The 23742-nt window shown below is 26.4% G+C and overlaps 1 protein-coding gene across 1 annotated transcript; it reads left to right on the forward strand.

Annotated features, from left to right (window-relative positions):
• LOC107441273 (charged multivesicular body protein 1) lies at positions 1-23400 on the forward strand (the record flags this gene model as incomplete). The annotated part of the gene is given in 8 exon segments (XM_043045754.2): positions 1-127; positions 11440-11532; positions 13575-13635; positions 15400-15497; positions 17651-17866; positions 19230-19381; positions 21404-21485; positions 23110-23400. Coding segments are annotated over 6 exon segments (609 nt in total). The 3' UTR covers positions 23152-23400.
• Between the last annotated feature and the right edge of the window lie 342 nt (positions 23401-23742).

Here is a 23742-nt window from a genome sequence, read left to right on the forward strand (position 1 = left end):
TTCTATTATGACATACCAAAATTGAATTAGTTATTGTTTTTCTCAGCTTATCTTTTTTGATATTTAAAGATTGTTTTAAAGTTTCAAAGTAATTTGTAAATTATCCAAGGTATTTCATCTTTATTAGGTATATTATGTTATATCTGTTTAGTCTGTTGATATAATTTGTGAATATTTTATACGTACAGTGTTTTAAGTCTGTGTTTCACAATTGTTCAGATCCTAGTGTGTAAATATTAGTATACATAGTTTAATTTATTAATATTTTAATGTGTTTTGGGTTACCTTATAGTTATTTTAAAATATTTTAGATGCATACTGTGTGTTTTTTCAAAACTGTTGACGAATATTATCTGTCTAAAATATGTTAATTTGATTTTCAAACAGGCCACCCTTCTCAAAGGTGTTTGGGGATATTTCCCTATATTGATCTGTCGCGCCTACTACAATCGAATCGCCAAGGTCCTAATTGATTTTAAATTTGCAAATTTTTAAAATAAAACATGTAGATGTTTGCTCCTTTCGATATACCTTTCGAGTTGGCTCCTTTATGTGATGTTTTTTTCACCCAGAAGGATACGGAAATATCTTCCAGATCAGGATACAGAAATTTCCCCAGGTGTTTCATAATTTCTGACTAAAAAAGTATTATTAAAAATCTTGCTAATTTAATATTTCAATGGTAAAAATAAACACAATGTTTTAGACAAAGGGCCCATATTGGAAACAGAAAGAAACATCAAAAATACTCAATAAAAATGAATGCCTATTTTTTTCTACGCTTATAATATCGTAACCTTCATGAATAAACCAGGACCAGCGCTAAGGATTTCAAACTATTAGCCAGTAAACAGAAGCGTATTTATGGAAAGACGCACCTATGGCAAATCTTGTACCAACGCTCTTCTTAAAATATTTATATTCCCTTTCTTTTTTTATGCAATATGTAATAAAAGCATTGTTTGAAGTGCCTTATTTAACCCTTTTGGCAATATTGGAAAAAGATTGCATTTAAAAAATAAACAATTAATAAATAAATAAAAATAGACTATAACAATAAAATTATCTCTTTTTAATTGTTATGGATTCATGTGTGTTCAAAATCTTCATTGGTTACAAGTAAAAAGATCTATTTTATCATATTTATAAAAGATTCTATTGCAATTTTTCAACTGACAATAAAAATTCTAAAAATTTATTTAATTAACCACAATTATATTTTAATTATTACAAATATAATTTGGTAACAAAATTACACACACACAACAAATGTCTCTGGGTGAAAGAAGAACTATAACATAACCTTATGATTACCTAATATTTCCTAAATAATAATTGAAGAAAACTGATTTTTTAAAAATAATTATGCTTTGCTAACATCAAAACAATAAAATATCGCGATATAATAAATTCATTAACGATCACAGTTTAAATAATTACAATTTGTTGTGACAATTACATATAAAAAAGCTACAATCAAATTATATATTTTAGTTAGTTTATTTACTGTTCAATAAAAAAAATAAAATAAAAATAATGCTCTTAATATAATTAAGTTTTACAAACATTATATAATAACAAATAATAGGAAAAAATATGTACACATAATTTCATGCAAAAATCTAGACTAAACATCAACAATAATACATTCTTTAATGAGAAATAAATTAGAGGAAGTTGACGTTTTATTTTAAGAATATCTAGAAATAATTAATTTGCTAACAAATGGGTAAAAATTGAAAACTATCAATGAAAATTATCAACGTTAAAGTTATATTTCAGAATTAAGAATTTTTTTGTTTTGTTTTGATTTTTTAATAATTTTTCTTCTTCTCAACGTCTTTATTATGACAGTATTTTTTAAAGAGCGTCTCATATGATTGTTATTCCTTTATGTTCATTTTTCCTATAATTAGGACAATGCGAAAATTTTAAATTAATCTTTAGTTTGAAAATTAAGAATGGTTTTTGTTTCAGTTACTATCTAGCTTTTTCTTTTTTAAAAAAGTTATGTTTCTGTAGACAATTTATTATGACGCTGCGATTAGGAGGGTTTCTATTAGACTTGATTCTTCACTTTTTCTTGAAAATAAGGTAATTCAAAAACTGAAATGTTTAGCTTTAAAATTTTCTTTTAAAAATTGAGATTGTTTTATTTTTATTTTTTTCTGTTTTGCTTTTGTATACAATATTTGTTTCTTTATCGGTGTTAGCTGCGAATTTTTAAAAGCATTTCTGATAGACTTCTCCTTTAATGAATACAGATAATTTTATTTATAGCATTAGAGTTGTTTGTTTTTTTAATGGCTGATGAGTCAGTTTTTTATCCTAAAAATTTCTAATGATCTTAATATCTAATTATCTTTATTATCGTAAGCATTTCTATAAAAATTTTTTCCCCTTTACCCCATACCAATAATGCTGCTATTCGGCTAAATCGCTATTTGTTACTCCCCTATTCATTTAACTTTTTCGCCAAAACTTGGCTTTAGCCAGTCAACTCTGGAACAGTTCTAAAAATGTTGTCCCCTTTTTTTTAAAAATCTATCTTGTTTTGAAGCATTTTGTTATTGTTTAAGTTAGCCTTTGTTTTCGATAACTCTTAAACTATCTCCAGTGGCATAATTTTTTTGGCTTTCTCTGACAAATCTATATTAATATTAATATCTATATTAATATCTTTCTCCAAGATATTTTTAATAGCAGCAAATGTATAGGATATATGTTACTAATTTATAGAAACAGAAGAGATTTGTGCTTCCAAAAAAAAAAAAAAAAAAAAAAAAAAAAANAAAAAAAAAAAAAAAAAGAACCTATGCACATAGGAAAAAAACTGTAAATTTTTTTCATTGTAAACTTAATAATTTTCTATTCTTCGACGCATTAAAGAAATCATATTCTAATACTATAGGTGATAACCTCGCCTTTTGAAAGGAAAAAAAAAAGCACAAATTATTTACTTTCGCATTTTGTAAAATGTCATCACATTAAATAATAATTAAAAATCGTGAAAACCGTGCCAATAACTACTAAGAAAAAGATCACGAGAATCGGACTTTTCACAAAAGGGTTATTCAAATGCGTGCTTCCTTTCGAGATTCGCTTGTTCAAATAACAGATTTTAAGAGCTATGTAGAAAATAAAAGCAATAACTGCCAAAAAATCAATAAAAATAACAGTAGAATCATAGTGTCAAATAGCAAATACTCTAATGCAGGAATCGAATTTCCATATTAACTGGATTATATTGGGATCTATAAAATACATGTGAAAATCTATATCAATAACTACCGAGAAAAACTATCGAAACACCAGACAGATTTATGATGCTATCGGCGTGGATTGAGCTTGCTAAAAAGTTATTATTTAAATGCATGTTTCTAATTTCATGTGTCAAAATAATATAAAATAAAAATACCAGAATTTTAAAAATCACTTGGAAATGTGTAGTAATTACTGCCGAAATGTCGATATGCCATCTTCACTTATTAAAAGTAAATAATGAGATGTGCGTTTTTGTGTGCAATGAAATTGTGTAAAAACGCATCAAGATTTCTTTTTAAAAGAATTTGAAAATTCGAAGCAATAACTATTAAAAAAAAACAGATTGAAAGACTACATGGATTTGTGATGGCATCATTGCAAACAAAGCATGCCAAAGAGTGATTACTTGAATTCACGATTCTAACTTCACATGCTGTAATAATTTGCATGTTATCGATACTTTTGCATAACAGACGTAAGTGGCCTTATGAAGAAGCTATAGAATTCTAGCAACAGTAAATTTTAATGTTTGATAAAACTTGTAAATTTTTTTTTTTTTAAGTTTCCATAATATAGTTAAAAACAGGGTTGAGGAGGATATATATATCAGTGCCTGTGTCTAATAAGTTGCCAAGGTTTCGCAATAATCTGACAGTGGCAAGCAAGAAACTTATAATAGGAGACTAACCTATAATAGGAGACTAAAATTTATAATCGGAGACTAACTCAGGAGTTCTGAATTTTTTTCGGCTACAGAATCCCAAATGCTTTGGGGGAACCCCAAATTAATAAGTAGGGTTAGTAACTATGGATATACTAACCAAAAATATTAATGATAATATTGATTCTATTTAATGCAAAGAATGATCTTTATTTAGTCATTGTTTTATCAATAATAATTTTAAAACAATAAGTTTTATGTCTAAAAGTTGAATTCACAAGCATGGAGTAGCATCTAGACTAGTTCTGAATTTATTTTTGGTGTAAGCATGAGCTGAAAAGGAATGAAGTATGCTGAATTATAGTTTTCAAAAATATGTTATAAACGTTGAGAATGTGGTTATGAAAGAAGCATATTTTTTTTTTAGGATTTGATCATTTTATGTTGAATTGAAAAGTTCGATGAGGAATAATAATGCAATTTTTTACGATTGCATATCTGTTTCATAATTTATTCAATGTGTTGCTATCAGGGCCGGATTAAGTGTACGCAGGGCCCTAGGCCATTCAAATTTTTGGGGCCCTTAGATTATTTTTTTTCTCATATATTTTTTATTTATTCAAATATAAAAGTATTTATATATCCTTTCATTTAAGAAAGCATATTTAAAATTAAAATAAATAATAAATTAAATTTTACTTTATTTTATTAAATTAGAACTAAAAAATAATCATAACATTTTGAAAAATCATAGTTTTTCTTAATTTTTTAAAATGTATCTTCAAAAAATTCATTTTAAGGGCTGGCCTAGTGGGTAATCCGGCCCTGGTTGCTATTGAAAGAAGTAGATATTTTTTTAAAAAAATTTCTAAATCTTTTATTTTTATTTTATTTAAATAATTTCATAAAACTAACCAAAATATCAAATAAATTATGGTGTTTTGTTTGAATATTAAATATAATGTCAAGTTTTAATTATTTCTGGTTTAAAAAATTTATACTCTCGGAACTCCTGGATCCCCAGGGTTCTGCAGAACACCATTTGGGAACTAAGTAGAACGGTATAACTCGTAGGCGTTCCCATTCAAATCAATACATATTTTTTTTCCTACAAAGTGCAAGTACAAAAACATTTTGGAACCTTGGTGGTGGTATGTTGTGCAATCAGGTACTGATGCAGAAATATCCCCATGGTTAGAGTTTTGAAAACTGGGAATGGAGAAAAAAAAAGTTTAATGCGGTTTTATGTTTCATTAATTCATATTGAACTGAATCTCAATATGTGTTATTTTAATAATCTAAATACATTTTATAAAATTTATTTTACCATTTGAACTGCCATTATTTTAAATCATAAAAAGTGAATCTCAAGAACAGTGTTGATGAAATATTGTGTTTTGATTTTTTAAAAAAAATGTACAGTGCTAAAAATATTTCAAGGAAGTAGCTTGCATGTTCATCGTAATTTAAATTCTTTCATTTAAAATTATTTTATATAATATACACATAATTGAATCAGGAGAACAAAAGCAAGAAGGATATATTCTTTAGTATACGGTTCATAAACTCTTGAAAATATAGTTTAAAAAAATTTGTGGTAAGGACACTATATATCTTTTTTCATTCAAGTACCATTTTAATTTTGATATGTTAAGCTTGTTTGCCCCTCTCTTTTGTTTTTATTTTATTTATTTTTTTTTTTTTTAAAATTAAACCTATTTTGTTGTAGTTAAAAGAGTGGTGTGAGTTTTTACTTGGTCTAGATTCTGATTAAAAATGAAATGTTTTTGCTACCACTTTTTATTGATTTTTTCAAAAACTGCTCACCCATTCAGTTAAAAGATTTATTGGGCATCAATTACATACCAGGTTTAGAACATTAATAGAGATAAAATGAATCAGTGAAATCTGGTGCATACTCGTAATGTTTCACATTTTAATATTTTTGCTGCCGCTTTGAGAACTGTAAAAATTGAAATGCATAACAAATAAAAATACATATTATACCTGTTATGATTGTAACATATTATTGTATTTGTAGTAATATAAGAGGGTTGTTTAATAAAGCAAAATTATAAAATTAAGCGTAATTTTATTTAGAGCTGAGAACCAGAATCCAAAAATACTTCTGTATGTGATAATAAGTCGATATTAAATGGAGTTAATTTTTGAAAGGATTTTATGTATTTTTGGACATGTAACACTTTTAGCTCATTATTATGAGAAGTGATCAGTATCTCATATTATTTGCCATATTACACATTTTCTGAGCTAATTAAAATTTAATTTTATTCAGTTCTCTTTGGAAAATCTTTATTCTAATCATATTAGAAAGAATATGACATGAGTGAAAGTGAAATAGTCTAGGAATTAGTTCACGCCTCATTTTATACATATTATTATGTTGTTTAGAATACCACTTGCCAATATCAGCAAGCATGTTAGGTGCAACCAAGCGAATTAAGGTTGAGAGCACGTTTCTTGTTTTTCATTGGCAGGCGCCAGCTATGGCCCAGAATACGACTTCAGCCACACACTCGTCATTGCCCGTTTATAGGGCGGACCCATTCATACATCCACAGATTGTAATTTTAACCTGAATTAGAGAACGATCAATTTCCAATTCAATACCCCAGAGGTATAATTTGTTTGTGGTTTTTGTGACCCGACAGATTTAACGTGCACAGGTCGCAATCTACTTTCCTACACGAGGCAACGTCGGTCGGCGGGGATTGAAATCACGACTTTGTGGACATGGGTCCAACGCCCTACCAACTAGGCTATCCCATCCTTTACATATCATTATTATCCAGATATATATAAGATCTATTTTCAAGGTTAACTNACAATAGTTGTTACACTATGAAGCATATGTAACAATTAAATTAAAATTCACAAAAAAATAACAAAATAATAAACAATATCAATAAAAAAATTAAAAATTAATGCTAAAAAAACAATTAATAACCGTAAAAAATAAGCTAACAATAAATAACTAGCAAAAAAAGAAAAATTAACAGTCCTGCTTAAACTAACATCTTATAACCTTAATATAAGTTATTTGTCATCTAATCTGCAACAACAGAAGTCACACTAATGTTACTTGAAAGTTATGCGTATAACTGAGATATTGCAAAATGTGTTTTTTTTTTTCAATGTAAATAAAGAGTTTTAAGTTGATAGTATTTAGTATTATTATTTTCCCAATAATCACGAAGTCAAAATTATTTGACGGCACGTCTATGACCTCCTTAAGCAATTTTTTAGAGAAAATGGCACGTTGGTGTATAAAGGTTCGCCACCCCTGAACTAGGTTATCCCATCCTTTACATATCATTATTATCCAGATATATATAAGATCTATTTTCAAGGTTAACTTTCGTTCTCTTTTTCTTTCATATTTTAAATTCAATATGTGAAAAGATCTCCGCACTGGGCATAGATCTTGCTTTATAATAAATATGTTTAACTTTTTAATTTGGTTTTAATCATACAGGCATAACTGCTTATTTATCATAATGGTTTGAAAGCATGTAAAAATAAAATTATTTTATTTACGAAAGTTCGTAAAGTAAATTGTTGTTTCACCGACCCATTTAATTAGAAGTCATTTTTTTAAAATGATTTTATAAGGCGCCTTTTAATCGAATTAGAGTGGAATTACTATTACAAGTGAATAATTATAAGCAAAACTGTTTTTATTTGTCTTGATATTAAAATATTTGTTTTTATATCAATTAAAAGTTATAAATTATTAAGCGGAATACTTTCTTTTTTTTAATTTGTGTAAAATGAATTTTTTATGAATTGAAATTATTGTTTTTTCTTTCTTTTTTATTTAATGAATATAATTCATGAACTAATAAACAAATAATTATCATGTTTATATGTATAAGTTAGAAATTATGTAGTTGGAAGATGTGCTCTATATGATGCAGAAAAAAAGTGGCTAAGGCCTTTCGGCAAAAACTATAACTTTTATGATGGGTTGCTCGTGGAAAAAAAAGTGAGTTGGCTGGAATAACATTAAATTTGATTAATATGGTCACTCTAGATTTAGTAGTATAGCTTGTGATAGAGTAGTTGAAATCCCTTGGGTGAACCTCTGTGAAGTGTTGACAGTGATTGAAATCTTTCATCACTTAAGCCCAGGTATTTGCCAAATGACATTGGAATTTATTTTCAGAATAAACTATCATTTTCAGAAATGGGTCATAATAGTTATTTTTAAGTAACAGGTACTAGAGTTTGCTTTATAAAATAGCAATAACAGTTCTAAAGTAACCGACTGTACTCAGGATTTGGTTGAACGCATAGAGTTGTTGAACGATGGTTTTTTATTTAACAGATAATCTCATTTAATTAAATGCAAATTATTTTTTATTACGAAATTCGTAAGAGACAGAGTTATTTGTGAACTGGTAAGAAGCATATTTTAACAGATACTTTCATAAATATACCTGTTCCAAAGTCGTAACTGTTACATTAAATAGCAATTATGTCTTGTAACATAACAGCTGAGGGAAGTGCTATGATCGCTTTTTCTGCGGGACACCATTTGGTAGTTTTCTAATACTACTTATAAATTTTAATTTTCAGTGTGTGATTTTTCTTTTGATGCAATTGATGTATATGTATGTTTAAATCAAAAAAGGTAATTTTTTTAATCTTTTTCTTTTCTTTTTAAGTGTAAACGTGAAGAAAAAAGTAACTTGGATTGGGTTTTTTGTAAAATTACAAGATAAGTAATTTTAAATCCATGGAATTTCTGAATAGCGACGAGTCATTTAATTTGTGAAATTGTTGAGAGTTTGATTTCTGCAATTATGCTTAATTATTTTAGTACACTTTAAAGGATGATATTTTTAGTGTAATTGCTTAAATATATTTAAATAGGTTTAATATATGAATTGTCGATTGGATCAGATTTAAGAAGGATGGAAATAAATCATTATACCGTTAATTATAATATAAGGACGTCTAATGTTTCATCATGTAATCAATGTTTCATCATCATGCAAGTGTCAAAAACCTAATGCTTCGTTGTTGTAGGTCAGTTTTTTCGCGAAGTTTTAAAAACACTGTTTCTTACTAGTTTTTACCGTAAAAAATTGAGAAAAGCTTGAATTTGGATTTGTTTATCATCCGAATTTTCTAAAATGTATTTCATATTTGGGTGTAAAATTAAAGGTTGGTGCTTTCTTTTTCGTTTTTTATGTTCTTATATTTTGTTTACTTCTATTTCTTTGGATTCATCAAGAATAATATAAAGTGGTAGGTTTTAAGCAATTTTTTTTCTTCTTCTTTTTAATATTTTTTGTTTAAAATTTTCTCAGCACTATTTTTTTATCTTTCAGTTCCGAGGATTTTCTTTTATTTATTTTTTAAATTCTTTTTGTAACATAGTTATTATTATTTTTTTTAATATAATTAAGGTCGCGCATCCGGCTCGAGCCGACCACTGTGCTGACGTAAAATATCCTCAGTGGTAAACGGATCATGGGTTAGAGTTCCCTTGCCGTCAAGCTAACCGTGGGAGGTTCTCGCGGTCTTCCTCTCCATGTAACTCAGATGCGGATTAGTTCCATCAGAAAGTCCTCCACGAAGGCAAATTTCTCCAAATGCTTGATCCAGGAGTTTCTTTGTCTTCTGGATTAGGTTCAAAATTACTAGGCTACGGAGTTGAACATTAATTGTCGTAAACCCAAAATTGGGTCGGCTCTTCAACGACGGTTATAAAATAGAATATAAGAAAGGGGATCCATCTGCTCGCTTTCGCTTACCTAGCCCCAAAACTGCTCGCTCAGAAGATTGAAAAGAGTTAAAGAATGATAGAACTGTATGAAAATTTAGATAGCTAAACTTGTTGAAAGATTTAATATCATCTATTTTAGCATTTTGAGTTATTTCTCGCATAAACTAAAAACTCAACTCAACTCAGTGGCGCGACAGCCCATAGAGGGCCAAGGCCTACTGTGCCCATCTCAGTTTTCTTGATCTTGGGCTCTGGGGTGCAGGAGCAGATGTTCCGGTTAGTTGGTCAGCCGAACGCCAACCCCCAGTGTTTAGTTCCCAAGCATGCTTGGTACTCATTTATCGACCCACTGTGGGGATGAAAGGATGATAACATAAAGGCTGATAGCATCTCGCATAAAAAAAAAGCTGTTACTTTTTTAGTATTAATATTGGAAAAATTCTGTTAAACTTTATGAAGGCTGTGAGATCGCCGAATTTATCGTTTTGATTTATTTCATGCTCATTTACACAGAAAAATGCAGTGACTTTTTTATAATTTTTATTCAGAGAATCCTTAAAGCTAAATTCGTTGAAAGATTAAAGATTGCCGATTTTAACGTTTTGAGACATTCCTTGCATATTTACTCAAATAAATAAATAAAAATAAAAAAAAGAAGAAAAATGCAGTTACTTTATAAATATGATCAAGTACGAATTATCGATAAAATTCTCGAAAAAATTTACTTCGTTTGAGTTAGAGCACTCTGGTTCCAAAAAAATTAAGTTTATCATAAGAAAAGAATGATATATAAATTTGGTTTTATTGCTGTTTGTTTACTCTGGTGTGTACGTATTGCGTGCATCAAATTTTAGAAAGAGGATTTTGGTGAATACTTATTAAATTACATAAATGCCAATTTGTTTCGTTTACATTTTTCATTTGACTATTTGAAAACTTTGTCCTACTAGAACCTCTCAGGTTTTCCGACGAAGAAGAGAAAGACTACACGAATTTTTATTCTGGCAAAAGATCGGAAGTTTTTTTTCTCTTTAAGGAAATTTTACAACAATTGAATTGCTGGTGCAAGGTCTGGTGCATATAGTGGGTGAGCTAGAGCATCTTAAACAAACTCTTACATTTATGTCTTTCTGCTTTAGAACATTGTCAGTAAGTACTAAGGAATGAAATATTTTATAACACATTGTATTTTAGATTTTTAATTTTAGATGGAGTTGAAGACTAGAAGTCGATTATTAAAACAAATAAATAAACTGACAATTGAAAAATAAATAAATGTAGTAAAAAAATAAGTAAAGAAAAAAAGGAAAAAAGGTTATCTTGCAAGCCCCTATAATAGCAACCATATTGTTGAAAATATCACTTGTATGCAAGAAAAGCTTGTATATAAAGCTTAACTGCTAAACCACATTTTTTCCAGAAGTAACATTTTTACATTAAATTGCTGCTTAGCATTGTTTCCGAATAGATACTGTTTACTCTTTGTGTTTTTTTGCTTATTGATGTGGCTTATATATATTCCATCTTTTAAAATTGTTGAAACATTTCTTCTTTGTAATCGCTGTTCTCCAACAATATTTTACAAATGAAAAAATCGAGAAAACTGTACATCCAAGGCACGCAAGTCATGGAAGATACATATGTTATATGTCAATTCTGAAGTATTTTAAAAAAACCCAGCTTAACCCCAACATTTAATTTTATGACAATGTGCAAAAATTCTATCTTTTTAACAAGTTATTTTATATTTTATTTACAGTTAACACACTTTGGAATATTTGCTATAAATTAATGACCAGGAGTTCCAGCAGGTTGAACCCAGTTTGATTTTTCAAAATCATAAAGTAATAAGGTAACCGTTTTTCTTGTAATGCTTATATTATTGACTTAAGTAATATCACTTATATTACTTATTACTGAAGTTATTATTTTTTTTACAGTTACGATTGTACAGTATTTAATTTGTAATGTATAAAATTGATTATTAATTTTTAATGACTAATGCTTTATTTTGATATTGATTGTGTACTTCATTTTTATGTAGATGTTACTGTTTTTCATTTGTAATTCAAAATTTTTTAGTAATTATATTGATTAATGTTTTATTTTGATATCAATTGCATATTTCATTTGTTTTGTACATTTAGTTTTTATTATGGGGATGAAATATGCATGAATACCTAAGCTATTAGTATTGTTGCTGCTAAGAACTCCCCAATAAAAAATTTGGTGATAGCCCTGATTTCAGTTTGAATATCACTGAAGTTGGCCGAGGCACCAAACATGATTTTAAAAACTATAAATATTTATATGTTATCGGCAATTGTACTTTGTTTATCTGAACCTTTTTCATTTGAATAGTTCTGTTAACTGAAACAGATTCCAAAGTTTTTATTTTTTTATGAGCCTTTAGTTTTTTTTTCTTTTCTTAACGTGAATTATATGCTCTCTTAATTCAGCTTTACACGAAGCCTTCAAAATAAAGAAGCTATCTTTGTACTGTAGGACTAAATAAAGTTGATCATTTTATGTGAATAGCAAATAATCATTTTGTTAATTGGTTATTTATTTTATTGATTTGCTAAATAAATATTTAAATAAGTTTTGTTGTTTTATTCGGTTTTTCATTATTGATTGACGAGTATACTTGTCCAACCGTTTACAAGCGGCTGATGAGAATACTCACAAAATACGAAGATGGGTCTTATGTAAATGAAACTTTTTTAATAATTAAATATTAATATTTTTCTTTCAAAAAATACAAAAATGTTATTTTTCTAAATAATTTCTGTGAACTTCTACACACTAATTTATTAAATGACTTTGGAAAAATTATATTTGAGTTAACTGTATATTATTGTAACCCCCCCCCCCAAAAAAAAAAAAAAAATANAAAAAAAAAAAAAAAAAAAAAAAAAAAAAACTTCTACCATTTCCAGAGTTAATTGTTGAAAAGGAATGAAAAACTATATTACCTTTTAAGTCCAAACATTTGAATTATTCAAAGTAGTTCTGATTTAGATAATCTAATTTTTACTATATATTTTGCTTACATTTCAGATGCAGTCTTATGACCATGGCATATTTAATGTCAAATATGATAAGATTGTTAAGTATTTGACTTAATTGCCTCTACACTGTTGCTATAACTTTAACTACATATTCTATTTTTGTTCCAATTTTTTAAATACGGTATTATTAATGCTTTATTTTTTTTTAATTTCTTCATTGTATGGGGAAAATTTTATCATGGATGCCTAAGCTGTTTGTATCAATGTTATTATTTCATATATATATGAAAAAATCCCCTATAAAAATTTGGTGTAGCCCTAATTTCAGTTTAAGTACAACTGAAATTGGCCGAGGCACCGGACATGATTTTAAAAACTATTTTTATTATTAATTAATGAGTTTTCTAGATATAGTACTATAACTAGATAACTCACTGTGTTTTAATTTCCAAGTTTGGTATGCATTTTTTTTAATGAGGTTATCTAGTTGTAGCTTTGAAATTTTATAACTAAGATAACCATACAACTAATAGTGTGCACAACCTAGCAGTCAATGTTAGAACTAGGCAATTCATAGTATAAGACAAATCATTAAGATTTCTTAACAAGTGTTTTTAATGTGCCTAGTTGTAGTACTATATCTACCATACACATTGTTTTAATTTTTTACAATAATAATCATTTTTTGTAAAATATGATATGATTGTTTACTATTTGACTTAACTGTCCTCACACTGTTGCTATTTGTTGTAAAAATTTATTCTGAAATAATTTTATTCTGTCTACTTTTATCCAAATTTTTATATGATACATTGTTGATAATTTCATAACACATTTCTTGTATCTTTCATTTAACATATTTCATTAACATGTTTATTTTTAGAAATATTTTTAGGAATCTTTGATTTCAAGATATTTTGCGAAGATGACATCTGCTATGGAAAGTATCCTTTTTATGCTTTTAAAAATAATTTCCCTGATATTGAAACATGACTGTCTAATTTTAAGGATTTACTTATACACTACTGGGTTTTACCAGTTTCTTTTTATCTTTTAGTTTAATCAAAAATTCTCGTTTTTTTGTAGATTTTAAGAAATTCCCTAATATTAGGAATGCCCCTGAAAAATCCCTATCAAAATAAATTTTATACTCAGCTATCAGCTTTTAGTTTGCTTGGGCATGTAAATGTGATTTTACTACTTAATGAAGTTGGCATTATTTATAGTTACGAGTTATAAACTTTTTCCCACTAAGTTTAATTTTTTATTGAGAAATTTTTATTTTTAAATCATTTAAAAAAATATTCCTTTTTGTTATCATGATATTTATTCAAGAATAAGTTATAACTTGATATTTTATTCAAGAATAAGTTATAACTGTCTAAGTTGAATTTAGATTATTTAAGTTGAAATAAGTTTAAGTTTAATATTAGTTTAAGTTGAAAATAAACTTCATAAAAAAATTTACATTCAAGGCTATTTTGGTATGTATGTAGTGTAATTTTTGTATTTTATTTTCCTATATTTGTTTTAAAAACATTTGTGCAATCTACTATAAGTTGCATTGCATACTATATTGTAATTTTTTGTTTTGAATTACAATTGTTTGTTTGGAGGAAATTTATGTTGTTTTTTAAATACTACTGAATTTTTTTCCATTTGTGAGGTCAACTATTATTGAAATCAGGCATAAGAATACTTTTCAAATTTTTTAAAAAAACATTTTCCTCTTTTTTAATTTTTTTTTAAAAAAATTGTATTTTCCAGATTTTAGTTATAGTTCTTTGGATGTTGAAAAATTACCACTCAGCCAAACTTTTTCTACTATGCTCTTTATGAAGCCTAATAATCCTAACAATCTTTATAAAATCTAATCGAAAATTTTTTTATTTTCATAGATTTATAAAAATTGAGATAAGGTGCTAACAGTTATGATTTTTCAACGTGGCATTTTTGTGTGTCATATAAGTATTAATTTTTGTAAATTTATATGTTGTGTCAATTAAACTGAGATTTTCATAAAGGTTTTTCTATTTAACTCTTTAACATTATTATTAATTTTTTTTTGCATTATTTAATCTTATTTAATTAAAACTCAACACCAGTACCATTCCATTGTTCCAAGATAATTAGAACATGTTTCAAAGGCTATATTTCCATACCTTTTGATCTTTTAATGATAAATCGTTAAAAAGTTTTAAAAAAAACAAACATTGTATGTTATTATGTAGTATTTAATTTGGTACTTTTTTACCCCATGAAGCAGCATTATACCATAATTATTTTTAAATAAATTTGCACACAAAACAGTCTCCTTTCTTTCTTTCTTTCTTTTTTTTGGTGCTTTTTCATGTCCCTTTCCTCTTTTGCCATCTCATGCCTGTTTGAAGCACTTATTTTTATCTGATTTATGCTATTTTCAGATTTTTTTTATATGTATACCTATTGATGTCATCTAATGGTTACAAAATACTATAATAAAAAAATAAAAAAAAAATCTTTTTTTATTTTTTTTTTTCACTAGCATTTTGATTTCAAATTTACTTCAAAGATATAAATTCGTAGCTTTATTTTATTTAAGAAATTTTTCTTATTAATATTGCAACATCATCTGCACATTCAAACTAATGTATTTTAATTAGTTATTTATTTTTTGAGCAAAATAAAAAATGTTGATGACTAGAATTATTGATGCTTAACACATGTAGAACACTTATTTAATCTGAAGTTTGCCGCTAAAGAAATGGAAAGAAATTCTAAGCGATGTGAAAAAGAAGAAAAAGCTGAGAAATTGAAATTAAAGAGGGTAAGCTGTTGCTTACATGTTTTAATAAAAATAGTGTTTATATGAGACTCATTGCAAAAAAAAATGAAAAGTTTTATTTTTTATTTAATCATAACAAAAAAAAGTGTTTTGTATTGTACCATACCAATACTCATGTGATATACAATAAAATCTTATTTTTTCAATTAAATTGAAGTTCAAATTGAATCTAAACTATTGGGGTTAAGTCAATATGATCAAATGTTTTTGTTGCCTTTTTTATGTTTTTAAGATTTGTAATCTAAAATTTTGTATCGTTATTCAAGGATTTTGCATCATTAGATATTCTTATTAGGTTGTTCTGTAATACTGAATAAGATAAAATTAAATATTATGCTTTTTTTTAAGGAAATTTATCACTAATGTAATAGGGGTATATCCTTGCAGACTTTTTAAAAATAATTTTAAATAACTACACAATAACTATATAATTATACTATTATTAAAAAAAAATCTACCAATTTACAAAGTTAATTGTTGAAGGGAAATGAAAAACTGTTTTGCCTTTTAAATCCAAACATTTGAACTATCTAAAGTAGGTCTAGTCTCAATTACTTTAGATAATCTACTTTCTACTATGTATATTGTTTACATTAAAGCAGTTTTATGACCATAACATATTTAATGTCAAATGTAATAAGACTGTAAAGTATTTGACTTAATTGCCTTTACTCTGTTGCTATTTCTTATAATTTTAATTATATATTCTATTTTTGTCCCATTTTTTTTTAAATAAGTTATTATTAATGCTTTATCTTTTAAATTTCTTCATTGTATGTGAAATTTTTTTTATCATGGATTCCTAAGCTGTTAGTATCAATGTTATTATTTAGTATGTACATAAAAAAAGTCCCCAATAAAAATTTGGTGTAGCTCTAATTTGAGTTTAAGTATAATTGAAGTTGGAGGCCCATTCACCAGACATTATTTTAAAATTATATTAAATAAATTTGTAATTAAATTTTTGGGGTATTTTGACCATTTGAAATATTTTATTTTTATCTCATTTGATGTGATCTTTATTATGTAACAAGTAAAAGAAAAAAAAAATAGTAACAATAAATAAATATAAACAAATTATAACCAAGTTTTCATTTTTTTAAACAGGTTTAGTTTTTTATGTTATTAAATACTTTGAGTGAGTTGAATTAAAAATTCATTCCTTAATATCTTAATATACGAAGAATGCAATACATTTATTAATGAATGCATTTATGAATGCTTAATGAATGAATGAATTTTTTTCAACACTTGTATGGATAGTTTTTTCCACTGAATTTTTTTACTGTACTAAACTTTTATCAATTATGAGCTAAATTATTTTTAATTAAATTAATATTGTTATGTTAAGTGTATTTTTTAATCAGTTTTAGTAAGAATTATTGTATTTCTTACATACTATTAAAACTTCTGTTCCTTTTAGTTTAAAAACAGACGGCATTGTAACAAAAAATATCTGAATTTTTTTAAGTGTTTGATTTTATTAATTGTTTGAATTTATCATTAATATTATTTTATTAGATTTCATTTTATATTTTATTGATTTTAATTAGTTATTATTTCATTTAATTATTTCATTTTAAAGTTATTGATTTTAATTTTGGAAAACTGTGAAGATGCTTTTTTATGAAGGTAACCAATAAATATTGCATTCAAACAATTAGGTAAATTATCTAATTGTTTTAACATAATATTTACTGCACAATTATTATACGAAATTTATGATGCAATTAGCTGTGGAAGTTCCAAAAAATAAGTGACAGTCATATTTTAAGATAGGAAAATAATTTTTCTAAAAGATCCTTATATATTCCTTATAATTCATTTTTATATAAGAGGCTATTGTTTTTAATGTATTTTATATTGAATATTATTATATAATAATGAAAAACCTTATTTAATCTATTTAATTTTCTATAATTTGTTTTGAAAACTGTTACACATTTAGAAAATTATTTTTAATTATTTTTAAAAGTGACTACTAAGTTTATTAATGCTCCTTATCTCTGTTAAAGAAATAAAATTGCTTTCCCTTTAACTTATTATGGTGCAACTGGGTTTGAATGTAGTGAATTTGATTAATTAATGTCCTTAATTAATGTTAATGTACTTAATTAATGTAAACTATATTTTAGGCAATTCAAAAAAATAATATGGAAGGAGCTCGTATTCATGCTGAAAATTCTATCCGTCAACATAACCAAGCCCTTAATTATTTGAGGATGGCGTCAAGAGTTGATGGCGTTGCCAGCAGAGTTCAGACTGCAGTTACAACCAAAAAAGTAACCACATCCATGGCTGGAGTTGTGAAATCTATGGATGCAGCTATGAAAAGCATGAATCTTGAGAAAGTAAATTGTTTTAGTTTTTTTTTCTGATATACATTTTGGATATACCAGGGCTCGAAAAACAGCCCGTCCTCGACGGTCAAAAATTCTCCACGGACAACGAATTTCTCGAATCCGACGTCCGTGCGGGCGGCCATTTTCCCGTTAATGTTTGTGATACATTTTCAATTTTTGTTATCTTACANACATCCATGGCTGGAGTTGTGAAATCTATGGATGCAGCTATGAAAAGCATGAATCTTGAGAAAGTAAATTGTTTTAGATTTTTTTTCTGATATACATTTTGGATATACTTTAAATAAAATTAAGGTACAGTGCGAAAGAAAACAACAAAAATCTTGTCATTGTTGTGTCTTGTTTACAAGAATCTTCTCATTGTTTTACTTCTTACAGATTACGATTTTTCCCCCAGTTCTCTTAGTTTTGTCCTGCTGTCTTCCACTATGCTCTTCTTAGCTTCCTGCTACTGTGGCATCTGTGACAAAACGTGAAATTTCTTGGTTCTAATGATAAGCAACTAGTAAAAATTGGAAATATAGAGCAAAAAATTTATTCTTTTTAAGTTTCAGGCATTTCTTTTTTTTTTTTTTCGCTTTCAAATTAAGCGGATTCCTTTTTCAATACTGCTCTTATTTTCTTTCTGCTTGTAAGAGGACCTACTCCAACTTAAAATTAAGTAGAACAATTGCAACAGTTTTTGGCTGGAGTACCATTTTAAATAAACCCTCAAATTTTTGTTGATTTTCTTAAGCTGGATAAAGTAAGCTTTTCTTAAGCTTAAATATTTCTTAAGCTATAGGTTTTTTTTTTTAAATATATGTGAAAAAACTTATAACGTAAAGTGTGTAAATCCTAGGCGACTAAAAAACTTGTGGCTGGGGTCCAATTTATGCAAATATAATGAAAAAACAGTAAGCTGTTATTTTTTGTTTCATTCTATGATTCATTGGCTCCAAAAAATTGCTCTTCTCTCTTGAAAATTTAACATTTTTGAAGTATTTTGATTCCCAATTTTAAGAATTATTATAACCTATGATTATGCAAAAACTTTTTTAATTCATGAAGTTCTAAAAAATATTCATTCTAGAAGTTGCAGTACAGGAAGTTTTACTCAAAGCAAAATTAATGATATTTGATTTTTTGTTTGATTGATTCTTAATCATAAATGTAGTCAATTTGAATAACTTTAATTTATGTATTATTTTGTTATTGTTAGATGTTTTAATACATTTGGATATAACATTTTCTTAATTAGCATATAATATTTTCTTAATTAATATTTTCTTAATTTTTTTATTAAAAAAATTGTGATTTTTGATAGTTTGTAGTTCTTGATTTTTGATAATTTTTTTGTTCTGAAATGTAGATCTCTAATCTGATGGATAGATTTGAAAAACAATTTGAAGACTTGGATGTTCAATCATCTTATATGGAGAACACAATGAGTTCAACCACAACTGTGTCTGTTCCACAAAATGATGTTGAACATCTCATGAAACAAGTTGCTGATGAAGCTGGGTAAATGTTTAATTTTTTTTTTCTGTTACATCTTATTTCTAGAGTTTTTCATAATTAATTTCTACTGGTTTCAGTTTAGACTATGAGATTACTATAAGTTTTTAATAACCTTTAGTTATTAAAAACTTTTATTTATCATAGAAAATAAAAGGGTCCAATGATCCCTTTATTTTCTTTAATATTTTTTTCCCAATTTATAAAAGTCTATGAAATTCTTAAATCTTTTGCAAACTGCAAAAACATGTTCAATGATTTTCTGGTGCATTCTTTTTCTACCATTTGTAAAAGATGCCTTTCATCAGTAATGGTTTTGTTATTTAGTGAACTATGTTTATTTTCCTCATGTAGACAGGCTATTTAGTTGAGCTATTTCCTGTTTTTTTAAAAATTCTTTTATAATCTCCAATTGTCTATGTCATCTCTATGTCATTAAATTTATAGAAGCTTATTTTATTATTAACTGTTTCACTTAGTATTTTAAATTTTCTGCAGAAAATATTTTTTTCATAGATCATTGCGCTAATTGGCCCTTATTCACTTAATTCGCTATGGTAACAGGTAATGAAGCTATGGTGATAGGTAATAATGCTATAGTAACAGGTAGAATAGTAAAGATCTTTTTTTAATATATTTTATTTTTCAAATTTCAATACAAATATAAATAAACATTTGCTGAAGCAGAATAGGCTTTTAGCCCATTTATCTAAATTTTACTTGTTTGTTCCCTTATTTAAGATAAGAACTGTGGTCTGTCTCATTTTTAACTAATATTAATATGATTTCAATTATTCTAGCAACAGCGCAATATGCACCATGAGATAAATTAGAGCTCAATTTATATCTTTCAGTTTTTCATGTCCATAACTTACAATAGCTCTGATTTACATATTAGAAGTGTTACTATTAAGTGGGAAATAAGTATTAAGACCTAAAAAAAAATAGATGCTTTTCAATTTTTAAAAAATTAAACTATGTTATCAAATTAAAATTGTGTTTTCTGTTTGGGGCTGCAAATACATCTTTAAATATCTAAAAAAAATGTTTTAATAAAAACTGAGCTCACTAATCTATAAACTTCACTTAATATGAACACTTTCTCTTCAAAAGTCCAAAAAAATTCAAGCGCAAATTTTGTTTATAAATTACAACAAAAAAAATTAAACTAAAAATTAAACAAATAAAAATTAAACTACCTACAAACAAGTAATTTTTTTTTACAAACTTTTTGAACAAAAACAGACAGATGTGAGAATTTCAACTTATTAAATATTTAAATGCTTTACTCATTATGAAAGGTTGGTCACACACTGAAGAAGCAAGCAGTAAAGAAGATGCATACATGCAACACATTCCCATGCGCACATCACCCCTGCACATCCTTATGCAAAAGTATAGGAATTCTTCACCTGCATGCCTCTTTCTTACCGCTTTCTTCCTCAGTGTGTGGTCTTCCCAATTGTAAATGATGCTTGTTCCTTCGAAATTTTTGCATTACCTGGGCATGTTGGGAAATATAATTTAGCACATATCTATATATTTATATATTTTAGATAATTATTAATTACTTTTCGATTGGAATTTATTTATTAAGATATGATTTTATTTATCAGATGTATGAACTGTGATTTGTGATTTTTTATGAAGTTTTTTTTTTTAAAATTTGATTTTTTAGCATTTCCTATATTTTCATTTTTTCAACCTATGTGAATATTAGTTTAGTCTGTACGAGCCTTTTAGTTATACTAACGATTTTAAAAAATTTACTGCATGTGCTGGCTTTTTAAAGAAAGTAATAGGTTTCATACTTTGAATGAATTTTTAATAAATATTAATTTTTTTTGCGGACAACGATATGAAGTATATTTGTAAACTTAAGAAAAATATTAATCTAAACATAAAATGCATAGTAATTATAATATGTGTCATCAATAAGTTATAGAATATTGTAATTGTAATGCATATTATTAATTATGTAAAATGTTTAATATTACATGTTGGTTTACATTTGTTTGTCTTTTTTAGCATTGAATTGGATATGCAGCTTCCAGAAGGAGGAACAGGAACACTTTCCACTGCCTCAGCTACTGCAGCTTCTCATGAACAAGTAATTAACCTTCATGAACTTTATCATCTCCCTATTTGCTACATATTTTATTATACAGATCAGATTGTTTTGGAATGCTATGCCTAGTAATAACTTAAAAATATTTGTCATGATATTTATTAGAACAATTTTTAAGTACATATTAGTAGGGATGCATAACTTGCGTTCTTGAATGGTCAAAATACTGTCAACCCTGTCTATCTACAATGTTTATAGCTGATAGTTAAAAAACTTTTACTTTATCAGAAATTTTATAATTGTTTTTTTTTCTTCTAAGTTTTATCACAAATAAGGTCACCAATGTTACTGTAAATGATGCCATCATTAGTTTATAGTTTGAATTTGCTGTAAACTTTGTAACATTTGTTTTTTTTAAAATATGTATAAATTTTTTTGCCATTGCCTCTTAAAATGTATATTTTTAAATGCATTTCTTGTGTTTGTTCCAGATGGTATTTGTAACAGAAGGAATTGTTTAAAAAAATGCAAAACCAAAGATAACTTTATATAATGAATTTATATTCCCATAAATTTTTAATACATTTTTTATAAAGCTGAAATTTCTTGTATCAGCATAAAATGTCTTGTAAATGTACACACAAAAAAATTCTAGTTTTCTAACATTAAAAAGAAAAATAAATATAGAAAGAAAGATCATTCTCAAATTCTGTTTTTCTTTTAAATTACTGTGAAAAGCATAGAACTTTTTCTATTTAGTTCAGATTATGCTTTGTTATTTGATAGTGAATTGCATTCATGTAGTTTATCTTCCTTTTAAATCTATGCAACATATCTATTTTTTTAAATGTATACAGGTTTAAATATTTTAAATGCATGGAATTTATCTGTCTTTTAAATGTGAACTGAGACAGTTTTATAGAGATATGCTCATTTTTAAAAATAAGGGGTTTCATTTTAAAAACACTAAACATGTTGCTTTGTTAAAAGATGTACTTAGTATAATATGTATCTGAGCACTCAATGAGACTTAACAAAAATTATTTTATATAATTAGGTTAATATTAATTAACATAACTTAATTTTCCAAAATTGAATAAAAGAAGAGTAAGTTGTTAAAAACTGTGGCAGTTTTTTGCATGATTAATAACTATAGTTAAGAAGTATGCATAGTCAACATGAAAAGCTCATTAAAAGACATTTTGATTGATATTTTTATAAATTTGAAACTGTAAGTTTTTTAATGTATAGAAATGAATAAATTAATAAATGTATAGAAACTGCAGGAACCGTTTTAGAAAGCATTTTTATCTCTTAAAAACAGCATTATTTGAAGACATACATAATTTAATAAGATTTCATTCTGTACTATATATACAGTCAACATTTAAACTCAAAAATTGCTTAATTTAACATATTTTCTGTCTCTTCTATTGTGAAAAACTATGTTAAGTAACCCTCTGAAAATCTTGGAAAAATATGTTGAAAATTCTGAAAATATAGAAGTTTAGTTGCCAATTTAGACACTTAAAATGATTTATCTAAGAAAATTTCATGAGATAACTATGTAAATTTTCTTTCAATGAAACTTATCAGTATTATATATTGTTCACACTTTATTTCTATCTCATTTGCAAACAATTAATGTTATTTTATTAATTTCTAGGATGAATTAACTCAAAGATTGGCAAAGTTGAGGCAGTCTTAATTTACAGGAGAGATGAAATGTTGATGAAATTTTTGTGTTTCCATTTATTGTTTCTTATTTTTATTTATATGCAAAATTTTTATTCATATAAAGTCTATATGATATTTGATTGCAGCAATATAGCTTTGTATGTACATTTGTAAAATAAGCAAATATATTTTTTTGATTTTAGCTACAGTGGTAGTAGTCATATATTGTATTTAAAAATACAAAATTGTATCAAAATAAAAGCCGCCAACTATAAAGTTATTGTAGCTTATTTATTTTCTTCCAGTTTAAGACATATGAAATTATGATTAAAACTCAACTATGTTATTGTTTGTAATAAAATAACAACAAAGAGTTGAGTGAATTATTAATATAATTTATTTCATGTAAACATATATTTGCTGAAAATATTTTATATGACTTCTTCTAAATGAAGTAGGACAAGAAATTCTCTGTAATAGAAAAGAAATATTTTAAATGCTATTTTGTTATAATCATAATAATAATATTACTTTCCTACTATTTTAGTATTATTTCATCAGTTGGGTTATCAAATCAGTGTATTATTTCTCTTTATTTTATGGGAATTGTTGATATTGAAGT

This window comes from Parasteatoda tepidariorum, chromosome 9 (assembly GCF_043381705.1).
Source record: "Parasteatoda tepidariorum isolate YZ-2023 chromosome 9, CAS_Ptep_4.0, whole genome shotgun sequence".
NCBI lineage: Eukaryota > Metazoa > Arthropoda > Arachnida > Araneae > Theridiidae > Parasteatoda > Parasteatoda tepidariorum.